This window comes from Pristis pectinata, chromosome 17 (genome assembly GCF_009764475.1).
Source record: "Pristis pectinata isolate sPriPec2 chromosome 17, sPriPec2.1.pri, whole genome shotgun sequence".
Lineage (NCBI taxonomy): Eukaryota > Metazoa > Chordata > Chondrichthyes > Rhinopristiformes > Pristidae > Pristis > Pristis pectinata.
The window spans coordinates 34,465,661-34,480,973 of record NC_067421.1 but is presented as its reverse complement, the minus strand read 5'-3'; the positions used below and the strand labels follow the sequence as shown (position 1 = coordinate 34,480,973).

The window sequence follows — 15,313 nt, the reverse complement described above, 5'->3', positions numbered from 1 at the left end:
CTGAGAGATAGGATATACAAGTATTTGGATAGCCAAGGGCTGATTAGGGATAGTCAGCATGGCTTTGTGCGTGGTAGATCGTGTTTAACAAATCTTGTAGAGTTTTTCGAGGAGGTAACCAAGAAAGTAGATGAAGGAAAGGCTGTGGATGTTGTCTACATGGACTTTAGTAAAGCCTTTGACAAGGTCCCACATGGGAGGTTAGTTTGGAAGGTTCAGACACTGGGTATCCATGGAAAGGTTGTAAACTGGATTCGAAATTGGCTATGTGGGAGAAGACAGAGTGGTAGTGGATGATTGTTTCTCAGACTGGAGGCCTGTGACTAGTGGTGTGCCTCAGGGATCTGTGCTGGGGCCATTGTTGTTTGTTGTCTATATCAATGATCTAGATGATAATGTGGTAAATTGGATCAGCAAGTTTGCTGATGATACTATGATTGGAGGTGTAGTGGACAGCGAGGAAGGCTTTTAAAGCTTGCAGAGTGATCTGAACCAACTGGAAGAATGGGCCAGAAAATGGCAGATGGAATTTAATGCAGACAAGTGTGAGGTGTTGCATTTTGGAAGGACAAATCAAGATAGGACATACACAGTAAATGGTAGGGCACTGAGAAGGGCAGAGGAACAAAGGGATCTGGGAGTTCAGATAAATAATTCCCTGAAAGTGGCGTCACATGTAGACAGGGTTGTAAAGAAGGCTTTTGGCATCCTGGCATTCTTAAATCAATGTATTGAGTATAGGAGTTGGGATGTTACGGTGAGGTTGTACAAGACATTGGTGAGGCCAAATTTGGAGTACTGTGTGCAGTTCTGGTCACCTAACTATAGAAAGGATATTTGTAAGATTGAAAGAGTGCAGAGGAGATTTACTAGAATGTTGCCAGGTCTTCAGGAGTTGAGTTACAGGGAAAGACTGAACAGGTTAGGACTTTATTCCTTGGACTGCAGAAGAATGAGGGGAGATTTGATAGAGGTTCACAAAATTATGAGGGGTATAGACAGAGTTAATGCGAATAGGCTCTTTCCACCTAGATTAGGAGAGACAAGTACGAGAGGACATGGCTTTAGGGTGAAAGGGGAAAAGTTTAGGGGGAACATTAGGGGGAACTTCACTCAAAGAGTGGTGGGAGTATGGAACGGGCTGCCATCTGATGTAGTAAGTGTGGGTTCACTCTTGAGTTCTAAGAATAAATTGGATAGGTACATGGATGGGAGAGGTCTGGAGGGTTATGGACTGGGTGCAGGTAAATGGGACTAGCGGAATACCATTTCAGCACAGACTAGAAGGGCTGAATGGCCTGTTTTCTGTGCTGTAGTGTTCTATGGTATGGTTCTACTCAGCAGGTCAGGCAACATCACTGGAAAGAGAAACTGAGTTAATATTTCAGGTCAAAGACAATCTAGAGATTTTGGACTAAATCTTGCCTATTGTTCTTATGAGAGCAATCAGCATCAGTCATTTGAAAGGAAGTATATCCCAGATATACGTGTACACTGTTAGTTCGGGACTCACTTAATAACAGATCGCACTGTAACTGCAAGCAAAACTCCATTGCTGGACTCCAAATGGAGATCAAAGGCTTGGCACAGTCCTGATAGGATTCCCCAACGTTATAGAGTCGTACAGAATAGCAATGGGCTCTTTGGCCCGATTTGTCCATGCCAACTGAGATGCCCATTTATGCTAATCCCATTTTCCTGCATTTGAACCACACTCCTCTATTCCTTTTCTATCTATGTATCTGTACAAATGCTTTTTAAATACTGTGATTGTACATGCCTCTACCACCTCCCCTGGCAGCTTGTTCCATATACCAACCATCCTCTGAAAAACTTTCCCCTCAGATCTCCTTTAAATATTTCCCCTCTCGCCTTAGACTTATGTTTTAGACACCCCTATCCTTGGAATATAACTGTAACTATCTATTCTATCTATGCCCCTCATAATTTTATAAATGTCTATAATTTCACTCCTCAATCTCCTGTGCTCTTGTGAGAACAATCCTAGCTTATTCTATCTCTCCTTGTAACTGCAGCCCTCCATTCCAGGCATCCTGGTGAATCCCTTCTACACTCTCTCTAGTGCTACCACATCCTTTCTATAGTGTGATGACCAGAACTGCACACAATATCCCAAATGTGGCCTAACCATTGTCTTGTACAGTTGCATCATGATGTCCCAACTCTTATACTCAATATACCTGCCTATAAAGGCAAGCAAGCAAAACCTCCTCCACTACCATATCCCCTTATGTCACCATTTGAGGGAAACTATGAATGTACCCCAAGGCCCATTATCATCACTTCTAATATCCCTGATGTTTATATGTCTGGCCAGTATTAGATGTCCCAAAATGCATTATCTCACACTCGTCTGGATTAAATTCCATTTGCTACTACTCCGCCCAACTTTCCAGCTAATCTATCTCCCTCTGTATCCTTAGGCAACCATCCTTGCTACCTGCAACTCCACCAATCTTCGTGTCATCAGCTAAGTTACTGATCAGAGCACAGACATTCTCACCCAAGTCATTTAAATATATATGACAAACAATGAAGTTCCCAGCATAGGTTACTGACTTCCAGTCAGAAAAACAACCCTCCACCACTCCCCTCTGCCTCCTGTCATCAAGCTAATTTTTGATCTAGCTTGCCAAAACACCTTAGATTCCATGTACCCTAACTTTCTGGACCAGTCTACCGTGTGCAACCTTGGCAAAAGCCTCACTGAAGTCCATGTTTCCTGCTTTGCCTTCATCAATTTTCTTATTAACCTCAAAAAAAATCAATTGATTTGAGAAGCAGGATTTCTTATGCATAAGACCATGCTGATTGGCCCTAATCAGTCCCTTCCTTTCCAAGTGATCATAAATCCTATCCCTAGGAATGTTTTCCAATAGTTTTCCTGCTACTAACTTAAAGCTCACCAGCATGTAGTTTCCTGGCTTATCCCTACAACCCTTCTTGAATATGGGAACAACATTAGCATTCTGGTGGACAATTACCACTCAGATCTAATTCCAGTAAGACTCCATTGATTTCAATGGAGATTCTAGGCCTATGAATTAGGAGATAAAGGGAAATGAGAGTATTTTTTAAATATTATTTTTCTTTAATGCTTTTAGTTATTTCTAAATGCTCTTGTGCTTTATTATTTATAAAGTTTTAATTTTTAATCAGAATCAGATTTATAATCACTGACATATGTTGTGAAATGTGTTGTTTTGCAGTAGCAGTACAGTGTAAGACATAAAAATTACTATAAATTACCAAAAATAAATAAATAGTGCAGAAGAGAAGTAATGAGGTAGAGTTCATGGGTTTGTGGATCATTCAGAAATCTGATGGCGGAGGGGAAGAAGCTGTTCCTGAAACGTTGAGTGTGGGTCTTCAGGCTCCTGTACCTTCTCCCTGATGGTAAAAGTGAGAAGAGGACATGTCCCGGATGGTGAGGGTCCTTAAGTGATGGACGCTGACTTTTTGAGGCACCGCCTCTTGAAGATGTACATATAAATTATATGTTTTAATATTTTTGAAATGACTCTGAATGTCACACATTTAGAACTCTTAAATCACAAACTGCTTTGCATAGAGATCAATTCCTCCTCCAAATTTGCCTTCTATCAAAGCCTGCCCCACCTGAGGTTGCAGAGGGCCAGGAAGGTTGACCAAGAGCAGGCATGGCTAAAAACATGGTGTAAACAGGAGGTTTTAAAAACAATCTCTTAAATAAGAAAGACATGAAAACAAAGGAAGGTATGAAGGGAGCACTCCAGAGTTTAGGTATTGACAATTGAAGATACAGCTGGAAATGGTGAAGCAAAGTGAGTTGTAAGAGGCTGCATTTGTAGGAGAACACAAGGCTGAAGTATTGGAGAAAATTCAAAAGAAAAGGAAGAGGCCCCAGAAAGGGAATTTTTTTTAACATGAGGCTGAGTATTTTAAATTGGACTTGCTTGGGGACTGTCAGTCAATGTAGGTCAGTGAATATAGTCTGAGTGAGGCCTCTAGGGATTTAGGAGACTTATTTAAGGAGCTTGAGGATAGGAGACCAACCAGTGCAATCTGGAGGTGACAAAATCATAGAGTTATACAGCACAAAAACAGGCCCTTCAGCCCAACTCGTCCATGCCAGGAAGAGTGGCGACACTTGCGTACTGCCCCCAGCACATTCTCAGTAACGCAAAAAGACGCATTTCACTGTGTGTTTCGATGTACAAGTGACTAATAAATATCATATATGAACCAAGATGTCTATCTGAGCTAGTCCCATGGGTCGGTATTTGACCCATACCCCTCTAACCTTTTCTATCCATGTATCTGTACAAATGTCTTTTAAACATTGTAATTGTACCTGCCTCTACAGCTTCGCCTGACAGCTCGTTCCATCTACCCACCACCCTCCCTGTGAAAAAGTTGCCCCTCATTCCCCTTTTAAATCTTAAGTTTATGTCCTCTAGTTTTAGACTCCCCTACCCTGGGAAAAAGACTGTGACCATCCACCTTATCTACACCGCTCATAATTTTATAAACCTTTATAAGGTCACGACTTAGCTTTCTAAGCTCCAGAGAAAATAGTCCCAGCCAATCCAACCTCTCCTTATAACTCAAGCCCTCCACTCCTGGTAACATCCTCATGAATCTTTTCTTCACCTTTTCTAGCTTATGACATCCTTCCTATAGCTGGGTGACCAGAAATGTGCAGAATATTCCAAGTGTGCTCTCACCAATGACTTGTACAGTCGAAACATGACATCCCAGCTCTTGTATTCAATGCCCTTAGCAATGAAAGTAAGCATGCCAAACACATTCTTCACCACTCTGTTCTACCTGTGTCAGCACTTTCAGGGAACTATGTACTTGTACCCCTTGGTCTCTCTGTTCTACAACACCTTCCAGGGCCCTACCCCTTACTAAGTAAGTCCTGTCCTGGTTTAACTTACCAAAGTGCAACATTTCACACTTGTCCGAGTTAAATTCCATCTGCATTCCTTGGCTCACTTCCCCAGCTGTAGATCTAGATCCTGTTGTAATCTTAGGTAACCTTCTTCACTATCCATTACACCACCAATCTTGGTATAATCTGCAAATTTACTAATCATGTTAGCCACGTCATCATCCAAATCGTTAATATAGATGACAAATGACGATGGGCCCAGCACCGATCCCTGTGGCACACCGCTGGTCACACATCACCAATCTGAATAACAACCCTTCACTATCACCTTCTGACTCCTTCCACCAAGCCAATTTTGTAATAAAGTGGCTGCTCACCCTAGATCCCATGTGATCTAACCTTCTAGATTGGTCTACTACGTGGGACCTTGTCAAAGGTCTTGCTGAAGTCCATGTAGACAACATCTACTGCCCTTGCCTCATCGTTCCTCTATGTCACCTCTTCAAAAAACTCGGATCAAACTTGTGGGACATGATTTCCCCTGCACAAAGCCATGCTGACTATCCCTTATCAGTCCTTACCTTTCCAAATGCCAGCGGATTCTGTCCCTCAGAATCCCCTCCAGTAAGTTTCCCACCACTGATGTTAGGCTTATCAGCCTGTAGCTTCCTGGCTTGTCTTTTCAGCCCTTCTTAAATAAAGGCACAACAATAGCCATCCTCTAGTCTTCCAGTATCTCACTTATGGCTAAGGATGACGCAAGTATCTCTGCAAGGGCTCCTGCAATTTCTTCCCCAGTTTCCCACAAAGTCCTAGAATACTCTTGGTCAGGCTCCAGGGATTTATCACCTTATATGCCTTACGATTGCCCTGCCAGTACCTCCTCTGTTGTAATGTAGATATGTTCCAATACATCATTATTCATTTCTCTTAATTCCTTACCTTCCACGACCCTCTACACAGTAAATACAGATGAGAAATATTCACTTAACAGCTCGGCCATCTGCTGTGGCTCCACGCGTTCATGACCGTAGTCCCTTAGGGGACCTATTCTTTCCCTAGTTATCCTTTTACTTTTAATATACTTATAGAATCTCTTAGGACTCTCCTTTACCTTATTGCCGAAGCTATCTCGTGTCCTCTTTCTGCCCTCCTGGTTTCCCTCTTATACTCCTCAAGGGATTCACTTGATCCCAGTTGCCTTCACCCTGACATACGCCTCCTTTTTCCTGACCATTGCCTCAATATCTCTAATCTTGCCAGCACTGCCCTTCACTCTATCAGGAATATGCTGTTCCTGAACTCTCCCTATCTCACTTTTAAAAGTCTCCCACTTGCCAGGCGTCTCTTTTCCTGCAAACAGCCTCTGCCAATCAACCTTCTTGTCTAATACCCTCAAAATTTGCCTTGCTGCAATTTAGCATTTTAATTTGTGGACCATAGAACATAGAACATAGATCAGCACCGAACAGATATCAAAGACAAATTCAGACAAATACTCTATTCTTCTGGTAAAACATTCACACAAAAGGATTAGTTTAAACAATATTGATAAGCGAGGAGAAGCTTATGATCAGGCATCTGGACCTTATTGAAATCATACAAAGTATTTAACCAATAAACAAAACAACTTTATTGTTTAATGAAGAGAAAATACAAACTTCCTATTAGTAAACTACACCTCTAATGTCATCTAACAGTCTCTTTCTCTAGATAAGTAAACTTGTCCTCTTCGTCACTGCCATGCTTGTGCTTATCACGTGGCTGAACTGGTGAACTTTTGCATACCCAGGGAGTTCCTTTCCCAATTTCTGAAAGCTATCATCAACCATCCAAACGTGGTACAGTAGGTCATTCCAAAGAACATTCGTTTTATTCATCATGGAAGTCCAATGTACACAAAAGAACAGAAATAGACTTGTTGGGTCAAATGGTTTCCTTCTTTGCCATAAATTTTCAATAACATTTATTGACAGTTGTCAGATTATTTTAGAATAAAAGATTGGGAGACCATGCCTTCAAGATACTGAAAGGTGAGAGAGTTGGAAAGGGTAGATCTGTTGGAAAGTAATTACTTGTGACCATAAGCAGCTCCCTTTTCTGTGAGGTCATTCTTCAGGTCAAGGCTGGAAATGCTGCACATATTTCACTCAGTCTCACTTTGTTCTGACAAAGATATCATGGAATTCTGTACCTTGTGGGATTACAACAGGTACGCGATTGACCAGGCCAGCCACCACCTCCTTGGGAAAAATAATTGCAGCCATACCTTTGCCACATACAACCAGAGATCAAATAAGCATTAATTCTTGCTGGTGTTTGGATTCACAGGAAAATATAACACACTGACAATGAATAATAATTATTCATTTATTGGGGGGATTACAACCAAACTCCTAGCTTGACTGTATGATTGAGTGGTGACTGTCAACACTTTGTAAGGTAAGAGAAAAAAAACTGCCTGGAAATTCAACTGCAATAGACTGTTTTATTAGCATTATGCAATAGAAAATTGATTGTTTTTCTGCAGTAAAAAGTGAAGATGACCATTTCTGGGTCATTTTAAGTTACTGTGGAAATTCAACTGGATGGTTCCAGGTATTCCTGATCACATCATTGCACATGAAACTATTTTTGCGGGGCATTCCTTTTGGAAGCTTGCATCACGTTGTCTTAGGAACACCTAGGACAACATGTCACTTCTGGAACAACGTGATCTTCCCAGTACAATGCCAGACAAGGTAAGTGACGTACAAATTTCCATCCTTCAATACACTGCACCACACCAATCCCAATCTCACTCCTCCCTCTGCAACTTCACGACCATTAGATCTGTGGCTCCAGCTCCTCATCCTGCAATCACGCAAGCCCTGGACCCCAATTTGATGTCACAGCCTCCCCTCTCCTGGTCACATCACATGCCAGCAACCATCATGAACTTGGAATTTGTGCGATCCCCTGGCAGCACATTTTCATTGCCACGAGCCAGCAATGTCTAATCAGTAGCGACCAAAAACATGGGCCTTGTGCACAACTTGAATTTTCAGTTGAGGCCCAGTGGCTAAAACTATGCTCTGCTGCGGCACCACTTAGAGCATCTGTTAAAGTGTGCTGGAATTTCTTGGTGTATGTATTTATAAACACCCATGCAAAATCTCATGGTGTTCCAAGGCAGTTCACAGCTAATTATTAATATTTAAAGTACATTTATTGTTGCAATGAGGAGACATCAGCAAATTTGTGCACAGCAAAGTGCCCCAAACAGCACTGAGACAAAGGTGTATTATTGCAACATTTTCTAACCTTATTACGGAAGAAATCAATTAAAACCTATGACTTTATATCACTTATTAAATCCTTGGCTATATCAACAAGAATATTCTGGCACACTAATGAATGGGTTTAAACAAAAATCACAATCACATGAAGCACTGTTTAGAGTTTTTTAAACTGGTAAATGACCAATTCTGGCCACAAGAGTTGATTACCTTGAAAAAAAATGAATGCTATGCATGGAAAGTCGGCCTGATTGATCTTTTCTGTTTCTTAAAAACATTCACTTACCTCCTTAGATATTGAAACCACGTTGAAGGTGGACTATTTTTCTTTGCCATGGAAGAATTCAAGCTTACATTTCTGTTTCCAGAGAAGACCTTGGACCAAGCTTCATTTGTTCCAGAACAGCAAGTCCAAAGAGCAGTTACAATTACAAAACAACACTGACTTTAACTACCCTTTGCCCACCACATGGTGATTTTGTGAACTTCTTCGCAAACACACGGAGATGACTGCTGTAACTTTGCTGGTAAGTTATATTTATTCCACAGTATCTAATCTCAATCAGGAAGAGGCGGGATTAAAAACGTACACACAAGACTTTGTAAAATGGAGCTGACTGAAGGATTTTTCTTCGACTTTCCACTGGCTACAAAGCTATTGTGAATACCCAAGTTAAAAAGGACCCCATACAACTGACAAAAAGGAATCTTTAAAGCCAGCTACACTGACAAGAAAAACGTGACTTTATGCCAGCTGCAGTAATTCGATCCTTCCCACTCTTGCTAAATTTGACCTCTTATAATTTATAGCAGTTATTGGTTTAAAACACAGGCACAACTGCAATGAAAGGACAGAGCTATATTTCAAGACAGAGGAATAATGCTATGTTCAGTCATGAACTACCAGACTGAGAAACGTGGCCAAATGACCAGGAATGTCATAGGTTGCACTGATAATTTATAATAATCACACCATTTTTATATGAATTAAAAGGCTTGAAAATTTATAGGGAAAGAATAATTTTCAACTTAAAATTTAGAGAAATCTGAAGACTAATACCATTGTCCTCTCCCACCTCCTAATTTATAACACTTTTTTCTTCCTTTTGTCATTTATTTTTGTACATGGTTTAGTGAGTTGCAAATAATAAGCTATTCAAACCAGTATGATCAAAGTTTGATTCCTGTTCTGTAGCAATTTAGCTGACCTCAGGCAGGTTTACAATGGACCTGGACAACTGAACACAGTATACGTGGGCTAAAAGGAGAAAAAGCAGGATAGCGTAATTCTTGTTTAATGACCTCTACTGGAATATATATTCCTGTGGGCATTGAGCAAGGGCAGGCTGTGATTTGAAGGCTCGCTACAATGAAAAAGTTTTACAAAACAGTACTTAAACTCATGCACAAACAATGTAAATGCCTGTGTTGTATCTTCTTTAATTGATCAATTAACGGGAATTGAATGTTACCAGCAATGATGGCATTTATTTTCTATCTCTAATTGCCACTGAACAGAAGAGGCAGATGAGAATCAACCAGGCCCGGTAGTGTAGTGGTTAGCGTAACGCTATTACAGCGCCAGTGACCTGGGTTTGATTCCGGCCACTGTCTGTAAGGAGTTTGTACGTTCTGCCCGTGTCTGCATGGGTTTCCTCCGGGTGCTCTGGTTTCCTTCCATATTCCAAAGACGTACGGGTTAGGAAGTTGTGGGCATGCTATGTTGGCGCCAGAAGCGTGGCAACACTTGCGGGCTGCCCCCAGCACATTCTATGAAAAAAGATGTATTTCACTGTATGTTTCGATGTACATGTGACTAATGAAGATACCTTATCTTATCTTATATTAGTGGGTTTGGCATATATAGGCTACATATAGGCCAGACAGGTCATGCATGACAGATTTCCTTTCATTAAGGACTTAAGTGAACCAGGTAGGCAATTAAAACAATCTAGCTATTACTGAATTTTTTTTGTTAAATTCCAGAACGATCTAATTACTTGAATTTAAATACCTCAGCCACCATGGTGAGATTCAAACTCATATCTCTGGATCATTGGTTCGTAATTCTGGTTGCTTGTCCAATAACAACATAGCAACCATACTGGAAGGCTACTGGAACTACAATCCGGCATGTCAGTTTTCAGGTAAGCTATAAGGAAGGAAATAAAAATGCTGTTTCCTAAGAGCTGTTTGGAAATAACATATATACTATTAATTATTACTTATTAATTAGTGTAATATGAGCTTTATTTAAATCTTATAAAATACACAGCACTGCTGTCTATCTTCTTGCTTGGTTAGAAAGAATGGAAAAAACACAAAGAATAAAATATTCACTGAATTGTTTGAAAATCCAGTGTAAGAAGCAAAATAAATATGTTTATTGAATCCAGTCACCCCTTGTTATCAGGTTTTGAGCTTTAGACATACTTGTGGCCAACAGCTGGAATAGCAGTCACCCTACCTAAAACTTTTCCTTCTTCTCTAAGGCACACTTAAGTCTTCTATCTTCCGCCTTTATATTACATTGCTCTATCCCTTTATACTATAACTACTAATTTAGAATACAAGTAATTTTACCTTTCAGAATGCTTGTTATTGAGATAGCTGGCACAACTTTGGTTCATGAACTGTTTGTATAACTAATGCAGCATATAAGGGCCACATTGACAACATGTAGAAAAAAAGACCCTAATATTTTTGTGAGAAACTTCTCTTCCAGTAAAATGTCAACAAAATACAAGGGAAATAAAACAATACATCTAATAAACAGTTAGAAAACTGACCCTCCTGAAAAATGCACATACTTCAAAAAAATCCTTTCTGAAATGCAATTATTCAACTTTGTGAAACGTCAGTGCAGATTTACAGAGGGGGTCTACATTCATCCTCAAATTCATCCTTATTCATCCCCAGTCCTGATGAAGGGTCTCGACCCAAAAAGTTGACTGTTCACTTCCTTCCATAGATGCTGTCTGACCTGCTGAGTTCCTCCAGCTCCTTTGTGTGTTTCATCCTCAAAATGCTGGGCCACATCTTTCAAACTAACAATGCATAAAATAATGGATAAATACTTTATTCATTATACCTTATCCATTGGCCTTCATCAGTTAGGGCATTGAGTATAGAAGTTGGGATGTTACGTTGCAGTTGTACAAGACATTGGTGAGGTCGCATTTGGAATATTGTGTTCAATTTTGGTCACCCTGCTATAGGAAATATGCCATTAAGCTGGAAAGAGAGCAGAGGAGATTTGCAAGGATGTTGCCAGGACTCGAGTGACTGGGTTATGGAGAGAGGTTGTGCAGGATAGGACTTCATGCATTGGAGCGTAGGAGGACGACAGGTGATCTTATAGAGGTGTATAAAATCATGAGGGGCATAGATAGGATGAATGCAGATAGTCTTTTTCCCGAGGTTGGAGAAATCACAAACCAGAGGGCACAGGTTTAAGGTGAGAGTGGAGAGATTTAATAGGAACATGAGGGGCAACTTTTTCACCCAGAAGGTGGTCCGTATTTGGAATGAGCTATCAAAGGAAGTGGTTGAGGCAGGTACATTAACAAAATTTAAAAAAACACTTGGACAGTACATGGAAAGGAAAGGTGGGGTATCTTGGTCGGCATGGACCAATTGGGCTGAAGGGCCTGTTTCCATGCTGTATGACTCTATGACTTTAAAAGAGTAACAATACAAAATCAATGCTATTGCTCATTAATACAAAGTAATTAAACAAAGCTCTGATGAAGGATCTTCGACCTGAACCATGAACTCTTTTTCTCTTTTCACAGATGCTGCTTGACCTGCTCGGTATTTAAAGCATTTTCTGCTTTTATTAATAAGGAATGGACAAAAAAACATTCCCTACAAAGTCTTTGTTACCATTCCCATTTATGAGATACAAATCGCCACTGATTTGTTTGACTGCTTGCACAATATCCAATACTAGATGGGGAAAAATCTCCTTCAACTCAACATTAAGATATTTATCTTCAACCCTTGTTACAGACCCCATTCCCTGACCAACAATCCTATCCTTCTCCATGACAGCTTTCTGAAAGTCAGTCAGATTATTTGCAAATGTCATGCCATATTTTAGCCCAAAGATAAGCTTTGGACCTGTGTCTTCACTAGGACCACCTACTTCCACTTCTGTGACATCAGACAACCATCCTCTACTATCAATTTATCTGCTGCGGAAAACCTATCCAAACCTTTGCAGCCATTAGACTATTACTACAAACTTCCAGCTACCTCTGCTTCTCTATCTTTCGTTAATATATGGCTATTTTAGCTCTGTAGCCCATGTCCTAACATGCAATGGGAACTCTGGTCATGCATAATTCTATGAATGCTGACTGAAACAGGCACCTACTTAAAAGTGAAGCAACACCTCAATTTTAAAACTTTCAAGCATTCTTCAAATTTCTCCATTACCTCATACTTTTCCCATTTCAATAATCTCCTCCAACAGTATAATATCTACACTTTTCCAAATCTGGCCTCTTGGACCATTTTATAATTTAATCTCTCCACCTTCAGCTACCAAGACCCAAAAGCCTGAAGTCCCACTCTAAAACCTTTTCACCTTTCTCTTTTCACCTTTCAAAATGTACCTTTAAATCACCACTGATCACACTTCAGCCCTAACTTCTCATTAGGTGAGCTGGCGTCAAATTTGTTTAATAATGATTCTATAAAGGGCTCTGATATATTTTCCAATATTCAAGGAACCAAGTAAGCTCAAATTGTTGTTGCTGCCAATTTTTTTTTGAAAGCCTCTGACTCCCCAAGAGGTTAGTAACTGAATGCATACCCAAAGCACACTGATATATTGATCTCAATAGTTTTATATTGAATTTGTAATGATGGAGTTCTGAGAATGTTATGTAGAGTCATAAAACACAGAAGCAGGCCCTTTGGCCCACCCAGTCCCTGCTGACCATCAAGCACCCATTTATAGTAACATTTTATTTTCCCTCATTTCCATCAACTCCTTCAAGATACTTTCCTCTTTGCTCTCTGTCCAATAACAAATTCTCAATCCATGTCAGTGTATTATTTCCAATTCCATTTTCTCTAACTTTGTTGACCAACCTCATGTGCTCAAGGTAAATGTGGCTGTAGGTTGCAAATACAATGAATGCCCCTCCCACTTGAACAGCTTGGGTCAATGCCAATCCTCTGCATTACCCAGAAATTGAATTTTAACAATCTTCAATAGGTGGAGAGTGAGGGGTGGTCAAACCAAGGTCCACCTAACCAGGCTCCCAAATACTCTTAGCCGTCTCCTCTTCCTGGACTCCAGTAGCTGACACTTTAATTGTTGCTGACCACAATACAGAAACAGAAATCAATGATTTATTACTTTTTTTGTCAATTTGTGAGTGATTATATCAACATAGTCATTGATAGGGCTCTCAGCAACTGAGAAGTTGCTCTCTGAAAAGTCAATGATAAACTGCAATAAATGCTATACTTTTCCAATTTTATTGTATTTGTGGATCACTGATTTCAGTTTAGCTCACATTTTTGGAATCCAAATCTAACTGGTTACAAGAATTTAACTAATCCAAGACCTTTACAGAAATGTCAGATTAAAGTAATTAAGCAGAGAACTTTTATCTCTTTGGGTGTGATGCCAATTTAGTAATTTCTCTTATTTTAGAATATTGGGTAGATATTGGGTAACCAGTTGGGACAAAAATGACTGTCAAAAGTTGATAGTGGACTTCAGGGTCTGAAGGATTGTGGTTGAGCACTCTTTGTTTAACTCTTGAAGCTATTGATCAATCTAGTATATGGCACTTGGGTGTAGTTTGAGATTCTAAAAGGAATTTAAACATAGCCTAATAAAGTTAAAGCCATCAAAACAGAAAAAGCAGAAAAATAGGGAAAAAACAGAGAACACATATTTTGGAGGGTTAAAAGAAAATATACAAAAAAGTGTTTGAAAGGGTGCCATTTGTTGCAAAGCCTGAGGCATTAAAATAAGACAGTGTCATGTACAGAGGCAAAGTTAAAAAGGCAGACAGCAAATAGGAGTAAGTAGATATTTTTTAGATCATCCAGAAGATGCCATTGTCTCTCAGGCCTCTCCTATTTTCCAGAGATATAATTGAACTGGACATGCCCAAATATAAATGAAAAGGGTAATTGATAAGTAAAGGCTTTGTGATCTATCCAGTCTATCCCACTCTAAATTTCAGAAAGTAGCAAACTGAGAAAAGTTGTACCAAACTACAAGACAGCAGAGACATGCATAGGTAGGTGACAAATCTCAATTGATAAATGTGCATTTGGAAAGACTGGGTCTAAGGGTACTATCTGTAAGAGTTTGTGGATTCAGAATTCACTGATTTACATAACCAGCTCAACTGATTGAATTTCACATCAGAATGTTTGTTGTCTGCACTTCCCATAAATGTATTAATTTACACATAATGTTATGCAATCATCTTTTATGTTTACTATTGTATTTACTGTGACATTGATACATCTGAGAGAAACATTTCCTTAATTCTGTTTTTTTAAGGTCTATTAGAAGAACTCCTTTATGGTGCACTCCTTCCACAGCTCCTCATTTCGCTCTCTGACCCCATTTGGAGTCAGCAATAAAGTGACAGATAACAACTAAACTTGGAAACAAGACATCTGGCAATCTCAGTGGCATAGATTTCTTCTTATGTCAATTTAGCTATAGAATTAACAAAAGGGGAACTCTGGTCTCCAGCATATCATGAAGCAGGCTGAACCCCAAGTCACAAGGAAGAAGTATGACTGACAGCAAACCAAGGAGCAAGAAACTCTAAGTTTTCATATTGTTTGAAATATTTACAGCAATGAAACAAAGATTGGAATCGGGATTATCCTAAACAAGCTTTAAACATTAAAAACAACAATCATTTTATGAAATATGTAATTTTGAGATTATTATTTTTAGGGAATAAGACTCAACATAAAATTATATTTTCAGGGCCAGAGATGTATTCACCCACATTTATGTCCTTATGATACAATAGTTCTTTTTCAAAGGTAGTTATGAGAAAGGGACATAATGTGTTGGAGTACTTGGCTAATAAGCAATTTCACAAAGATTTCTCTCTGTGAGGACTTCAAATATACCCTGTGAAGC

General features: G+C 39.6%; 1 protein-coding gene and 1 long non-coding RNA gene across 7 annotated transcripts in view; one reads left to right on the top strand and one right to left on the bottom strand.

Annotated features, from left to right (window-relative positions):
• The window catches only part of acacb (acetyl-CoA carboxylase beta), a 98,549-nt gene extending 89,954 nt beyond the window's left edge, over nt 1-8,595 (bottom strand). For 5 of the 6 annotated variants that reach the window (XR_007957709.1, XR_007957710.1, XM_052032562.1 and 2 more), the window contains exon 1: nt 8,462-8,584. Coding sequence is in view for 3 of the 6 variants with exons in the window: in XM_052032562.1 (XP_051888522.1) it covers nt 8,462-8,511 (50 nt within the window). In the remaining 3 variants the exon portion in view is untranslated. Of the gene's footprint in view, nt 1-4,943; nt 5,084-8,461 lie in introns of all 6 variants that reach the window. The other variant, XM_052032564.1, reaches the window with a different exon arrangement.
• LOC127579646 (uncharacterized) lies at nt 8,587-15,044 on the top strand. The gene is made up of 3 exons (XR_007957711.1): nt 8,587-8,702; nt 10,162-10,322; nt 14,714-15,044. It is a non-coding gene; the product is annotated as an uncharacterized LOC127579646 (long non-coding RNA).
• Nucleotides 15,045-15,313: the final 269 nt, after the last annotated feature.